This window comes from Wyeomyia smithii, chromosome 2 (assembly GCF_029784165.1).
Source record: "Wyeomyia smithii strain HCP4-BCI-WySm-NY-G18 chromosome 2, ASM2978416v1, whole genome shotgun sequence".
Lineage (NCBI taxonomy): Eukaryota > Metazoa > Arthropoda > Insecta > Diptera > Culicidae > Wyeomyia > Wyeomyia smithii.
The window spans coordinates 94,803,543-94,819,288 of NC_073695.1; the positions used below are offsets into that span (position 1 = coordinate 94,803,543).

The 15,746-nt window shown below is 41.5% G+C and overlaps 1 protein-coding gene across 1 annotated transcript in view; it reads left to right on the forward strand.

Moving 5' to 3' along the window:
* LOC129723394 (uncharacterized) overlaps positions 1–6,258 on the forward strand; it is a 61,443-nt gene extending 55,185 nt beyond the window's left edge. Inside the window, exons 8-9 of the mRNA XM_055677591.1 lie at positions 5,442–5,678; positions 5,769–6,258. Coding sequence (XP_055533566.1) covers positions 5,442–5,678; positions 5,769–5,903 — 372 coding nt within the window. The 3' untranslated portion in view covers positions 5,904–6,258. The remainder of the gene's footprint in view (positions 1–5,441; positions 5,679–5,768) is intronic.
* Positions 6,259–15,746: the final 9,488 nt, after the last annotated feature.

The following is a 15,746-nucleotide window of genomic DNA, read 5'->3' on the forward strand; positions in this document are numbered from 1 at the left end:
GTTATTCGCACATATCTAAATGTTCTTAATGATTCAGTTGCTTCGACAAAAACCGTCAAAACTATAGGTAATGTTTCGCTAAGATAGAGGAAGGTGATTTCGGGATGTGGAAGGAAAGTAGTGTTGAAAATATTCAGCTGTGACATACAGAGATTTTAAATTAACCAAGCCACCATCAGTGGCTCATGAACGTCAATCTATAGCTACATGTCCAATTAGTCCTGAAACATCATACAGCTTTATCAAAATTAGGTGATTAAGTGATGGCATAAGACAGTACCCGACTATGAATAGGTCAAGTTCATCATGGGATATTTAAAACAATTGCGCTCCAACGTAATCCTTTAACTATACTCCGACATTTAAACAGTAGAGCAATTCCACAAAAAAATGGGCAACCAATTTAATCGAACATTTTTGATTTGGCTGAAACTTTGCATAGACGTTTCTATAGGCAAAATATGCCATTTTGTGCTATTGGTTTAATTTTTTGGAACACAAACCATTTTTGAGAAGCTAATGAAAAATGCTATTTTGGAAAGGTATTGATGATTACGAATATTTTTATGGCCAAAACGGTTCGTTTGATCGGTGTGACGTCTTCAGCAAAGTTGTAGGTGATAATTTTGTCTTTCCAAAAAAACGTACACTCGAAAAAAAATATTTATTTTTTGGTGAAAAGTTAAAAGAAAAATTAAAAAATTTATTGTCTTAAAAGCTTATTTTTTAAAAATCTAATTTTTTTTCACTACAAAAGATTACCCAAACAATGCGACCAGGGAGAAAAAGTATGATTTTTTGAAAAAAAAATTTTAATAATTTTTTTCGGGGGACATTTTTTTTTTTGGAAGGACAAAATTGATATGTTCAACTTCGCCGAAGACACTATGCCAATCATTAAAACCGTTTTGGCTGTAGAAATATTTTCAATTTCCAATAGAGCACTCTATGGGGAATTGAAATATTTTACAGTCAAAACGGTTTGTTTCATTGGCATAGTCTTTTTAACAAAGTTGTAGATAATAATTTTGTCCTTCCATGAAAAATAATAACCTTTTTTCCCTAATCTCTCCATGATCGGACCGGTTGCATTGTTTAGATAATCTTTTGTAGTTTTCATAAAAAAATAGATTTTTAAAAAATAAACTTTTTAGATTATTTAATTTTTATTTTTGATTTAACTTTTTTTCAAAGAATTAATTTTTTTTTTAGAGTGTATATTTTTTTCGGAAAGACAAAATTATTATCTACAACTTTACCGAAGACGCCACACCGATCAAAAAAACCGGTTGGCTCAAAAAATATTTTTAATCATCAATACCTTTCCAAAATTGCATTTTTCAATAGCTTCTCAAAAATGAGTCGTGTTTCAAAAAATTTAACCAATAGCACAAAATGGCATCTTTTGCCTATAGAAACGTCCATGCAAATCTTCAGTTGAATAAAAAATGACAAATTAAAAAAAATAAAACTGGGACATTTTATGAGGAACTGCTCATTTCTGTTGAAGAATACAAGCGGAGTCGATCATCGTCGTGGCGTTCTACAGCCCAGGACTGATCACGAACTGGAGGGTAGGGGATTGACGATGACTACACCAATAGCGACCTTCAGTCGGTCCGCTATAGTGTAGACCATAACGCAAAGTGATCGGTAGAGCCAAACACTCCGAACAGGGTGGAAGACATATCATTTCAATACCGAGTTATCCGAGAAGGTAATTATAAGAGACCACGAGAGGAGTAGTTGATTCCGTCCGAATGCTAATTACCGTACAGTGCCCATTCACCGCGAGGGTTCCATTCACCGCTCACTTTGCACTTGGAAGTTATTTTTTTCCATAAGAAAACACACTGTTTGAAAAATATTTTCACCGATACTCCAGCAACGCTTTTCTGAAGGATTGGGGTAAATATTTTTCGTGAAGTTTGTTTTGTTATAGAAAAATAGCTTTTAAGTGAAAAGTGAGCGGTGAATGGAACCCTCACGGTGAATGGGCACGGTACGGTAATCAGTTGCCATCAGTGTTGCGAAATTTTGACACTGCGAAATGAATAGCAATTTCACTCTCACTCGCACCTCACTGATACTGAGTGCCACCCATGTCCTTTGTCAGTGAAAATCATGTCAGTGATATAAATGATAATATCATTGTGTCTTAAATTATATCGAAATTATTTGATTTGAGCCAATTCATCGCATGTGGTCAATGAAGTAGGTAAACCTCTACATCTTCAACCGCATAAACATCGCTAAAGTAACACAGCGTGTACGAAATCACAGTAATGCTGCCAGTCGTAATATCACTGTCAACTGACTAGAGCTGAAAGTAATTTTCGCTTTCAGCTCGTTTGTGTTGAAACTGATATTCATAGTTTTCGGTTTCAACTGAGAATCTATCACTGACAGTGAAAATTGGTGAAACACTGGTTGCCATACTATCACAGGCGTGCGAAACCACCATGACTCGGAGTGAAAAGTTATCAGTACACTGGTGGACAGATGCGATAGCGGACCTCCGCAGTTCGTGTCTCCATGTAATAAGAGGGATGCGATGTGCCTGGTACTGAGGAACATACAGTAGTATGTCGCATTTGCTAGATCGGCGCCTAATAGTTCGATTAAGGCCAGCAAAATGTCCTGCTTCAAGAAGCTATACGCTAATACCAAGACGAATCCATGGGATGACGCTTACAGGGTTGTAATGGCGTGTTGGCGCCTCATTGATGGACTCATTTCACGTGATGAGCCAAGTTCTTTGCGTCCAGCTGTTGAGTCGTCTAACGTCCGACCTTCCAGTATTTTAGACACAGTGGGATGGACGGTATCCAAATCGTGAGCGACGGCAACCGTGCAGAGACTAAGGAGGCGGTAAAGGTTATGAATAACGAACTCATCGTAATCGACAACTTGAGCAAGACCAGCAGGATCAGATAGAAACCCAAACTTGGCCATGGAACTGGACCCGGGCTGTTTCGGGCAGTAGCTCAGAAGTGACAAGATAACTACCTTTTTCCAGAGAGGTGGAAGAGGTAGAGACTGGAAAACCGCCGGATGAGCTGTCGGCATATAGCCCTGTCTATCCTGACGAAGAAGTTGAAGCGTGGTATACTGCAGGGAGACAGTCTGTCCCCGTTGCTCTTTGTGCTATATATGGGCCAACGAAAAAATAAAATGCCTAAGAACATCTGGAATGATTCAAAAATCAAAATTAAAGATCAATAACGAACATTTCATAGAAGACTTCTTAGTCACAAACCGAATTGGACACGAGAAGATACTGGGAAGTGAGTTCCTTAGAAAGAATAATAAGACGATAAGCTTCAAAACAAGAAACTTGACTAGAGAGAGAACAGAGGAATAGAAAGGACCTACACATCGCATAGATACATCGAAATTATACAGGTTGGGCCGTCAGCTGGATGAGCAAGTTAACTGACAGATTCAGAAATACCTGAATAAGGGTATCATCTGGGCAGCTCCGATAGTGATGGTACGAAAGGCCGGAGAAAAGTGGGACCTGTGTGTCTACTATCTCGCTGTCTTTGAAAGTCTTTGGTCTATCGTCTCCGGACCTTCTCTGATCACTGTCTTCTTATGGACAGTCTCCTGAATGTACGACTCGATTCTGGTCGTGAGGCCGACCTTTTTCACGTAGTGCTTGTGGAACTTCAAGCAAGTATTCTTCGTAGGGCCTTGAGTCGCCCTCTGTAGTCTCACCGGCTTCCACCTCCCACATCCCTTGCCAGAACCCTCTAGGGTTCTCTAGAAGAGTTTGCGCCGAAGCTCGAAATTGCGATTTGCGGCTCTATACTCACATCGCGCATCGCTAATTTTAAGCTTCCTCCTGTATATTGCCTCGGCCTCCGTCAGCCTTTGGATCGCGGCATCGAAGTCTCTGGACTTCCCGAACACAAGGCCCAGCTCGCCCATCTTCCTCTTCGCTTGCCGCTCTTCGTCACGCTTCAGGAGCCGGCGGGCCCGTGCTTGTTGTAGCAGCTTCCGAGACGCAGAGATCTTTGTGATCTTGGCCTCCACACATGTGCTATCTGCAAAACCGCAATCTTTTTGGAGGCGAGCCAGGGAAATGTCCACACTGCAGAGAAAGGTTCAAGACAGTGGTCTACTAGACACGCTGGATGCTATTTTCTCCGTCACCAATATGACGAAGATAGTATTCCAGCGCAAGAGAAGGAACATTCGCTGTTGCACGATCGTCATACTAGATACGAGAAACGTGTTTAATTGCGTTAGCTGGGACTTTATGGTGTACGCGCTTATGAGCATTCACATGCTGGTGTCGCTGTACAAGATTATGAAAAACTTTCTCCATAGTCGAGTACTAGTTTACAAAACGAAAGAGAGTCGGAAGTGCATCCAAACTACCACAGGAGTACCGCAACGTTCTCTCTTGAGACCGGTATTGTGATATCTGGAATGTACCATGGGATGAATGAACCCAAATTCCCACGAATTGGTCAATAAATCGATTGGTGATGGTTTGGTTTTGTGCAGGGCACGGAAGAGGTGCAGGGCATTTTCCCTCTTTTTACCATATTTTCGTGTATTTTTGGAAATATAGACTATTTCTGTGCCCTGCATAGGGTGAAACTATCACCAATCGATTTATTGACCAATTTTACATAAGAAATGCTATATTTCAGGTGTCCAGCCCAGCGACTTCTAATTAGTGGGAATTTGGGCTCATTTTTTTCCAATGTGCATTGCCTTAAAGCGGTCTTTCAAGCTCTTGGGGGTGATGGTGATGGTTCGGGAGACACGTCGAATATGCCTGTAAGAAAGCCTCGAAAGCTATTGCAGCCTTATCTTTTATAATGCTGAATAGCTCAGTGGTGACTGTGTATACTACAGTGTAAGATAAAATACTGTAACATTCAGATCTATTCTACTTCTAGATCGAGAGTAATCTTGCTAATTGTCAGATCTAAACTATATGGTACAATAGTTCGATTAGAGTTCAGAATAACAATTATCATCATGTAGATCGCAATATACAGCCCCGGATTTGAGAGGGGGCAAAGGAGGCCAATGCCCCGGGCCTCCTGATTCAAGGGGCCCCCCTAGTTCTGGGGCGATCTTTTTTTGCTCGTCACTTCCCAGAAATTTACCTCTACGAGTTTTAAGAAAAGAGGGCCTCACAAACAAATTTGCCCCGGGCCCCCCATCGTCTAAACCCGGCCCTGGCAATATAGATATGAGGTGATTGTAACCATCAATATTTCAATCTTTTATATATCATAATTGGTAACTCTCTTTTCGAGAGCGTATATTTTTAAAATTTTATGATTTTTTTTTGTAAATTAGTGTCAGATTTACCATACTGGTTCATATATTTTTTTATGATAGTACAACTTCAACTTCAAATATCAAAAAGCAACGTTAATCTAATTCAACTAATCCTCCTTTTCCTCCATTTACAGAATGGACAGATAACCTATATGTCAAAGCACACGCATGCCACCGAAAATGGAACCGGTCCGAAAAAGCCCCGTGAAGTGACACCACCCCGGAAGACCGTCCAGCTGGAGGAACCAATCGATAGCAAAGCAGCAGCGGTCGTCTCATCGAAAAACATCGCCGGGCCACCGGTCTACTATCCACCAGGGCATGAAATGTTCGCCAAGAAGGAAAGCGAAGCCGCCGCATGGCGGGCTCAGGTGAGTGCGACAATTTTCAATCGCACAAAGTGTCCCTTCCCGGTCGGGTAGAGTGATGGATTGCGTTTTTCTTTCTACTTCGTTTAACAGGGTGAATATGCAAAAGCGAGTGGCAAGTACATGTACGAGGCGGAAAGTAAATCCAAGAGCAGTTCCAAGTCTGGTGCCGCCGTCGTACCCGTGTGTCTTCCGCTGTGTTGTGCCATGCCGTGCAGTATCATGTAGAGGGTGAAACCCCGGTAGAAGAATGGTGCAGCCCACAAGTTGTGGTTTATTTTCGTTCAGAAAATGCAAGTAGTTTGTAAGAAACCATCAGAAAGCATGATTACTTAAACTATTAACAATGTTAACAATTGAACTTTGTATACAAGTGCCATTAGCAGAGAGGATAAATTATTTTGAAGGAAAAATAAGTGTTCGATGTTGAGATTAAATCAATGCGTTCGAACGGAAGCTGATAGGGCGAAAAATGAAACATATTATGCTTGAATCTTGAAGACTACAAATGCGTATTAACAATTTATTTTGTTGCTATGTTAAATACTCTAATACTTGCTATCAATAAAGTCGCGATCCGAAAGATTAGTTTTTTATGAAATTTTCAAAATCATGGTCAAACCCTGATACCCTGATTTTAGAGCTGCAGCAAAAAAGTGGTTTATACGAAAACAACTTATAAACGGGAACTAATATTTCGTATACAGAAGGTTTAAAAAAAAGTTTATTCTTCGTGATTAATCTCCAACAAACGATGTTCAAGTTTTATGGGTGGAACTCAGAAAGAGAAAACAAATCGAGATCGTTAATGGTCAAGTAAAACTATCTTCGAAACTTTCCTGATTTCTAAGACAATACCGTTTCTAAACATCGTTGCTCATAAATCAAAACTTTATTGTAGAATTGCAAGTGCTAATTGCAAGTATAAACTCAGTTTAGTTAAAGTAAATTAAAAAATAGCGTTTGGAAACTTGTTTCATCACATTTGATTGAGTTTTGGGGCAGTTATTAATAACATTGGCTCAGGTACATACCAACAAGAAGGTGAATCTCGTAAAAGTAGTATTTGAGAATACGTAAACAATATGCAGTGTTATAAAACCAGCGATTTCCCTTCTATATCACGAATTTTAGTTGATAAATCTCATCCCACAGATTAATATAATTAATCTTCCACAAGACAAATAATTAGCCTATACGAATTAGTCACTCAGTTCTGTTCAAATATTCGTCGGGTGTGGTTGTCTTTTTAATTCCCGCAAACCACATCTTATACTGCGAATACCCAATCGTAAATTATCTGGATAACTTCCGCTTCCGATACCAACAACTTCATTGTCCGTTGTCCCAATATTTTCCACGGTTACGAGAGCGATTTCATCAAACATGTGTGAACTCGACCGGTTTTAAAATAAAATTTCTAGTGATAATCACGGAGAAATAATGGATCTACGGATGGAGGGCAGTAAATGGAAGACTACCCCGTGACCCTTTCACCATTCGCACATCCGTAGAACTGTGCGTCGGTGGAAATACACCGACACTGACGAAAATGACCACAGACCAACGACAATTGAAGAAATGTACTTGATGCGGAAGTCATGGGCCAGCCGGAGCTGAGGACCAGCGCACTTAGAAATAAATAATGGAGAGCGAGAATTGACAACTCTCCGATTCTCTGCTCTGTCAGGGCGCACCCATTGTCCCGAAAGAATGATTATCAATGACGCTTGGAACCTAGGTGTTAGGCGACTCACAACACCAATGTCACTAGAACGAACAGATCTTTATCTAGCAAGCACAGATGGACCATTAAAAAGCGCAACAACTTGTACCACTCGGTAGATATAGAAGCTCAAGCTTTTCTACCATTCAGTCGCATCAAACGGGTACAGACCTCCAGCGATTGCCATCAGAATTAAATTACCAATCGTCGTCACTATCGTATCGGTATACCTACATCCCATGTAGGAAAGCGACTAACCTGTAAAGTCTGAAGACTGATGTTATACCCAATCGAAGAAAAAAACTGGAAGACTGCTAGTATGCATTGCTGCCCGGGCTAGCTACAAACACTTGCTGTGACGTAATGCGACAAGCAATGAAAGATGTGATTTTTTACAGGAAACATATCGAACTTGCAGCACTGGATCTCTCAAAGGCATGTAACCGAGCAATCAAGCATGAACACCAGGCATACTAGATCAGCTCATAGGATGGAATCTCGAAAGACGAACTTTGAGCTTCATTCGAAGCTTTTTGTCTACCAGAATCAAACAGTAGTCCTACAGGGATTCGACTACCAGACGACATCCGGATATTCGTGAACGCGGATGACATTGTTCCTATCTCACACTTCCACGAGTCAACTGATCACAATATACTGCCAGCTGAAACACTGGCACAACTGGTTGTTGTATCCTGGACAATGTTATCATATAATCATTGGCAAGTTAAGTATATCAGCCATGGCCCGAGTGGAATAAAGACGACTCTTACGTACAGTAAAGGTCACACCACGGCTTAAGACTGTTTGGTAAGAGTAAGGTAAGTTAAGTACATCTCGGCGGTAGAGAAAATGCTTCGCAAAACCGGAGCGTCTGTTCTCCATGTTAGGGGCGGCTGATCAACGTCCTGGTGCTAGTACGGGACTATAAATAGTGCTGTCACGATGGTCCTCCGGCGAGACTGGGGGTTGGTGCAGGCCTTACTGGGAATTGGCGCAGGAAGCAAATACTGTTAATACGCACCGGAACAGGTCGGCAACGAAAACGGACTAATGATTGGAAACTCGGATCATGGAACTGCAAATCTTTTAAATTTTGGCAATTACCCCCATTCTTTCCGACTTATTGATGGTCCGCAAGTTGGACATTGTAGCGCTGCAGGTGGCATGTTGGAAGGGAGTATCGGTACATACGTATAGAAATGGTTACACCATCTACCAGAGCTGCAGCAACACACACGAGCTGGGCACAGCTTTCATTGTGAAGTGTAAAAGGCAAAAGTGAATGACTGATTGGTGGCCAATCGACAATAGAACGTGCAAATTGAGGAGCAGAGCTACTCAAAACATGACATCAAAATCGTTATCGGAGATCTCAGCGCTCAGGTTGGCAAGGAAAATAAATTTAGACCGGTTATTGGAAAGTTCAGCGCACACCGGCTGACGAATGAAAACGACCTTCGATTTTCTGATGAGGAAGAGCTAACCGCAGCCCCTCTGGAGGACTGGCTATAGTACTGTGAAAGCAGCTATTACCCACGCAGCGAAAGGTGCTGTCGGATTCGTCGAGAGTAATCGACGTAACGACTGGTTAGACAAGGAGTGTCAAACGCTTCTAGATGAGAAGAATACAGCGCGGGCATTGATGCTGCATCAAAAGGCCCCGTCATAACGTGAAGAGCTGGAGTGTGAAGTAATGGAGCAGCTGTGTTGTTCACAAAAAACACGTAGATTCTACAAGAAAATAAACGCATCCCACACAGGCTTCGTGCAGGGAGTTAGAATGTGTCGGGATAAAGATTTAGGAACCTTGAAGGATGAACGTGAAGTGCTCGATAGGTGGAAGTAGCACTACTGGCGTTTAATATGCTGGCCGTACACACAGTTAAAATTACGTCGAGGATAGGCACTTTCCTGTGGAGTGGTTTTGTAGCTAGAGTTCCTATAATGCAGCTGTCGCGCAACCGCGAGCGTGGGGGTCTAACGCTTTAACTACAGGCACTTAAGTGCAAATCACTCGCCGGCATCTACGAGAAATTGATTCCATTCCTCACTACAGATCCCTCCTTCTCCACGGCAATCCCCGCCCAGCAATTTCCATTGATAATCCTGACTACAAAACCATCCTCAACAGCATATCTCGAATACCTAACAAAAATCCAACAAAACCCCTCCGTCGATATCATTCACCAGCATTTCATCCAGCAAACTGAATTTCCAAAGGTAGAGCAAAACAACATTGTATGTTACACACGTCAGGCCCCTGCTGGAATATTGTAGCATAGTCTGGTCGCCATATCAGGATACACATATAAACCGTATAGAATCAGTACAAAAGCGATTTTTGTTGTTTGCTCTACGAAAGCTAGGTTGGACCACTTTACCCTTACCTTCCTATGAGTCGCGTTGTATTATAAACGATGTAATTACACAAAGAATAAACAGCTCAGAAATCTTGGGGAATTTGAACTTATATGCTCCTACTCGTTCTCTTAGAAATGGAAACTTGTTTTATATCAGTAATCAACGGGCAAACTATGGAAAAACCTAACCGCTTAATAGAATGATGTTATGTTATAACCAATATTGTAAATCAATCGATGATGAACAAAACTACACTTGGAAAAATATTTTTTTTTTTAGGTTAGTAAGTTAAGAATGAAATGTAATTATTACGGTCTACTTATGATTGACGACAAATAAATAAAATAAAATAAAATACGACTGGCCATGGGCAAGGCGAAATATTGCATGCAAACAGCTTATTTCGGCTGACAAAAGCAATTTGTACCTGGCTGTTAATGGTAAAATACCACACAACAAACTCTTTTTAAAATAAAGAGAGCTGAGTTTGCCGAATGCGGTCATTGTGATGATCATGCAGAGGAATCAATGAAGCATAAATTTTGATCCTGCGCTCGATTTAGTCCAGCCTGGAAACTCCTACAAAGAAAAATCCCCACCATTTTGAATGGATGGAGACGACTTTCTTTCGACGACCTAATCAAACCGGCTTTAAATCAAAGAAAAAGAGTGGAAATCATGAAAATAGTAATGTTTTTAGTAATGATAGGATAATTAACTTGCAAGCTTTAGAATTCCATTTAAACTTATAAATTACATAAAAAAAAACAATTATACACTATTGACAAATAAAAATTTATCTTACAAAAAATAGGGGGAACTGAGCGTGATAGGACTCGCATAGGCAGTAGCATAGTGATCGACGGAGATGGGTTCGAGGTGGTTGGCGGATTTGTGTACCTCAGATCACTGGTGACGTCAGAAAACAGCTGCAGTAGAAAATGTAGTAAATTGCTGGGCAGAGCGTACTTGCAGTACAACCCGTACTAGTTGGCATAAAATAGACCCCATTGTGGTCCATAGCATCCTGCCCAACAACTCCTATCCCTACCTTCCCGTGGTACCAGCCGGGATACGAGTGACCAAGCAAAGATCATACTGAACAACCCGTGGTGGCAGGGCCGGCGGTTCATGTGGGTAGTGTGGGTAGTAGTACCCATTCGGAAAATGCCTCTGTGGGTACTTACCCACACGGAATTATCCCGCTCCATTGCTTACTACCCACTCGGGAAAATAATGTGACGCCGGCCCTGCGTGGTGGGACCTCGGTCGTATGCTGACAGGGAAGGGGAAGGTGGGTTGATCTCCTCGGATGAAAACCCAACCTTTCTGAGCGTCTGACTCAGAGTGGGCGGCTGAATAAGGAAACGTGTTGTCTCGAACGCTATACCCAGGATTGCAGTCCCATCACGGGACTCGGTAGCGTGCTCCTAGTAACCTACCTGAACAATCACATTACGAACAGTCAAGAAAATATAACTCGTAACATTCGGCATGGACCTAGGCAACGAAAAACGGACTACGACTGGAAACTCGGTACCTGGAATTGCAAGTCGCAAAATCTTGTGGGCGGAGACAGGGTGCTGCGTGAGCAGCTAGAACCCCGCAAGTTCAGCATCGTGGCTCTGCAGAAGATCTGTTGCAAAGGTGCAAAACAAAGCAAAGCATTGGTGCTACATTCCGATTCGGAACTCGACCTTCTGTTTTATTATACACAGACTTCGCAGCCAACTGTTAAATGTACAGGACAATCGCGGGGCTAGCGCTACGATCCTTTTGGCACCAACAGTCTTTTCCGAGCCGAGACTCGAACCTATGACGACTGGCTTGTTAGGCCAGCATCGTACCTCGAGGCCAGCTGAGAGGTTGCAAAGGTGAGGAAGTGCGAATAGTCCGTGGAGGCAATGCCCAGTTCTATCAGAACGGTGGAGCAACTAACGATTTGGGAACGGATTTTTGTGTTTTGGGCAGAATGCAGGATCGCGTGATCAATTGGAAGGCGATCAACGAGAGAATGTGTCTGTTGAGGATTAAAGGTCGTTTCTTCAACTACAGCATCATCAACGTGCACTGCCTGCACAAAGATAGACCTGAGAAGGAATCGTTCCACGCGCAGTTGGAGGCAACATATGAGCCGTTGCGGAACAAAGTGGTTTAAAGACTGTATCTACTCAAGAAGCTGAAGTTGGGAAATCAAGAAAATTTCGAAAAATCGAACTTTCAAGCTGTTTTATACCGTGTCAAAATTTCGTCCGAAACAGAATGGACATTCTGTTTCGGAACAGAGTGGTCTATGTACATAAATCGGTGTAATACTATCATGTAACACATAACATGTAACATATTACATGTGATAAGTAACATGTCACTTGTCCTGTAACATGTCACACGTGATTTGAAACATATTACACGTAATGTAACACGAAAAATGTAACATCATGTAATATGTAATATGTTATGTTACATGTAATGTGAAACGTGACATGTTAAATTTTACATGGTATGTCTTTCATGTTACATGTGACGCTAGCCATTTCGTACCAGTAACCGTCATTTTTTTTGTTTTTCACTAGTATTGTGTACATAGACCACTCTGTTCCGAAACGAATCGAGGATTCCAATAAAATATATATGAAGTCAGAATGGTCTACGAGTTGGTAAGTAAAAATCACTTATTTCGCAAAAAAAAACTGTTGATTTTATGTATTCCCATGTTAAACCACTTCATAACCTTTATATAAGAACATATTGTTCGAAAGAATCCGTTAAACAGAATTTTTTTCATAGATATTTCGGAAATTGCTTTTCCTGATAAATTTGCTCATAGACCACTCTGTTTGCACATAGACCACTCTGTTCCGCAACGGCTCATATGACGGCTGCTTGTCACGGAATATAAAGATCGTCATCGGGGATATGAACACCCAAGGTAGGGAAGTGATGTATAGACTAGTGATAGGGCCTCACGATACCGACACGAGCGACGACGTCCAACTTTGCAGCTTCCCGAGGCCTAGTGATAAGAATCTCCTTCTTTACACGCAAAGATATCCACAAAGCCACCTGGAGAAAACCTGAGCGCTGAACAACAAATCAAATTGACCACGTTCTTATTGATGGCCGATTTTTCTCAAACATTTCAAACCTTTCCCCCACTCCCGGGTGCTATTATCGACTCAGACCACCACATAATAGCAGTACATGTGCGCTCAAAACTTATCACGGTATTTCACACACGACAGAACCTTCCTCCACGGCCGAACATCCGGCAATTGACATCCGAACATCCGGCAAGCTGCCGAAAACTAAGCGCGCCTACTTGATGAGACACTACCTTCCACGGAAGAATTACGTGCTTCGACTCTCGACGATGGATGGGGGCAGTTACGCTCGTCCGTTGGAGGGGCCGAAGTCGCGGATTGAGTTTGATTATGAGTTTGATATCATAAATTTTCATTAATGGGGTATAATGGTTATGATTAAAATTAATCCTGGATGAAATTTCAACCTCAAAAAAAAAATGAAATAACTGCTATCGCTTTTTTACTAAAGTGGCAATTTGCGCAGCAGCGGACAATATGCGTTTGAAAGCTTACGTTTTTACCTAAATTTTGAATGTAGTCACAACCGTGGCAAACTGTGGCAACTAAACTTTTAAGCTACTTTTCTACAAAAAAATCACGTTTTTTCAATTTTTTTCTAGTGTCAGGCCTATTATGACCAAATTTTACAATATCCAATAAAAAGGGTTTGTTTTGCACAATATTTACAACAACTTTTTCTTTGGCGTCAAAAAAATCCAAGCTATCATTGAAGCTACCGAGCGTTTCAAAGCAATGTACTTTTTTTCAAAAAAAGGCAAAAAACGTCAGCTCGCCAAGCTTTGAAAAGTCATAAAAAATTCAGAGTTCATGATATTGCGCCCAAATTTTGGATTTAGACACTTGAATGTTATAGCAATAAAGGAAAAATATTATAAAACAGCTAACGAAAAAAAATTTTTTTGGCTGATGGCCAGCGATTCCCCACTGTGGGGTGGTAGGTTGGTAGGATCACGCCAAGGTAAATCTCTCAGGACCAGTCAAATGAAACGTCTTTGTACACGCTCAAGGCGCAAGTTCCATGAAAGTTGGTGCGGAGTCCAGACCACACTAACGTTTTCAAGTAAAGGGCGCACTAGTGAACAATACAGTGCTTTCATGCAGTGAGGGTCCTTGAACTCACGCGCAACTTTTGCGATGAATCCCAATTGCCTACTTGCTCTCGAAATAACTGCAGCGCGATGTTTATCGAAAGTAGGCTTTCGGTCATGAATAACTCCAAGATCAGTTACGCAATCTACTCTACGCAACATTTCTCCATCGACAGTATAGTTGAAAATGATTGGCGTTTGAGTGCGATGAAATGTTATCACTTTACATTTTGCAGTACTTATAATCAGAAAGTTTAGTTTACACCACGTCACAAATGTATTAAGAAGTGATTGTAAACGATAACAATCCTCGATGTTGCGAATGGTCACGTATATTTTCAAATCATCGACGTGAACTAATCTGCAACCGATCCCAAGAGCATCAGCGACATCGTTGAAGAAAATAATGAAGAGAAGCGGCCCAAGGTTACTACCTTGTGGTACACCAGACGATACACCGGATCCCAGCTTGACTTGTAAAATTCTATCATGCAGGAATGATTCAAGCCACTTAACGAACCGAGATGAGGCACCAAGGCGGGAGATTTTGTTTAACAATATTTTATGGTCGATTCGGTCAGAAGCAGCTTTGAGGTCCGTGTGAATGACATCGACTTGTACTTTACGTTCGAGTTCTGAAATGCAATGCGACGTGAAATGCATTAGATTTTCAATCACAGATCGTCCGGGGAGAAAACTATGCTGGTTTGAAGAAATGTAGTGTCGTGCGCTACTCAATACAACAGAGCTTACAACGATCTCGAAAAGTTTAGACGCGGCAGACAAATTTCCCTAGTAACAATATTGGTTTTATCAAAGTTTTATAGCGCTTAATACAACCAAAACAGCGCTATAAAACTTTCATAAAACCAGTTTTGTTACTTGGGTTGTTATTCGACGGGAATTTTTGACATTACGACGATCACCACTTTTGAAGACCGGGCCTATATAGGAGTGCCTTCAGACCTCGGGGAACTTCTCTTCTACCAAAGACTTGTTGAATATGGTGCAAAGTGGAGCGGCTAGAATATCAATACAACGGCAAAAAAGCACGACCGGTATTCCATCGGGACCAACAGTGTACGAACATTTGAGTTTCTTAGTGGCGGCAGTAACCATATCATGTGTAACTTCAAAGCTGTCAAGATCAACAAGATCTGCAGGCACATTCGCAGCGGCGCGAGCAGCATCGTCATTCGAGGCACAATCGGAGGCGAATATAGAAGAGAAAAACTTCGCGAAAAGTTCGCAAGAATCAGAATCCGAGCAGGATACCATTTCCTCCAAATACACGTCCGTTGGGGTCGAGAAGCATTTCCGTTTTGAATTAACGAAATTCTAAAATGTTTTCGGGTTTCTACGCAGGTTTCTTTGAACTTCCAACACGTATGACTTGTATAGACTTGAGTTCAGCCATCGATATTCTTCACTTGAACGTTTAAAATCATGCTTCGATTCAAAACTCTCAAACTAGGATCACTCCAAGTAGGGGAAGATGGTCGTCTAACAAATGGCAAATTATCTGCAAGCCAAGATCTAACAAATGCGCAAAAATTTGCTGCCATCGAGTCCGCATCGCTGCCAGACGCCACAGTGCTGGCCAATCAATGTTCGATATAAAAGCATTGAAAGCTTCAAAACCTATTTTCCTATGATTTAATACTCGCCTGGCGGAAGGGAGACTAGAACCAGCAATCGATATCCTGGAGATCAAACGGGAAATTGGGTCACTCAAGAACAGCAGAGCTGCCGGCAAGGATAGGCTATCGGCAGAGCTCTATAAACATGG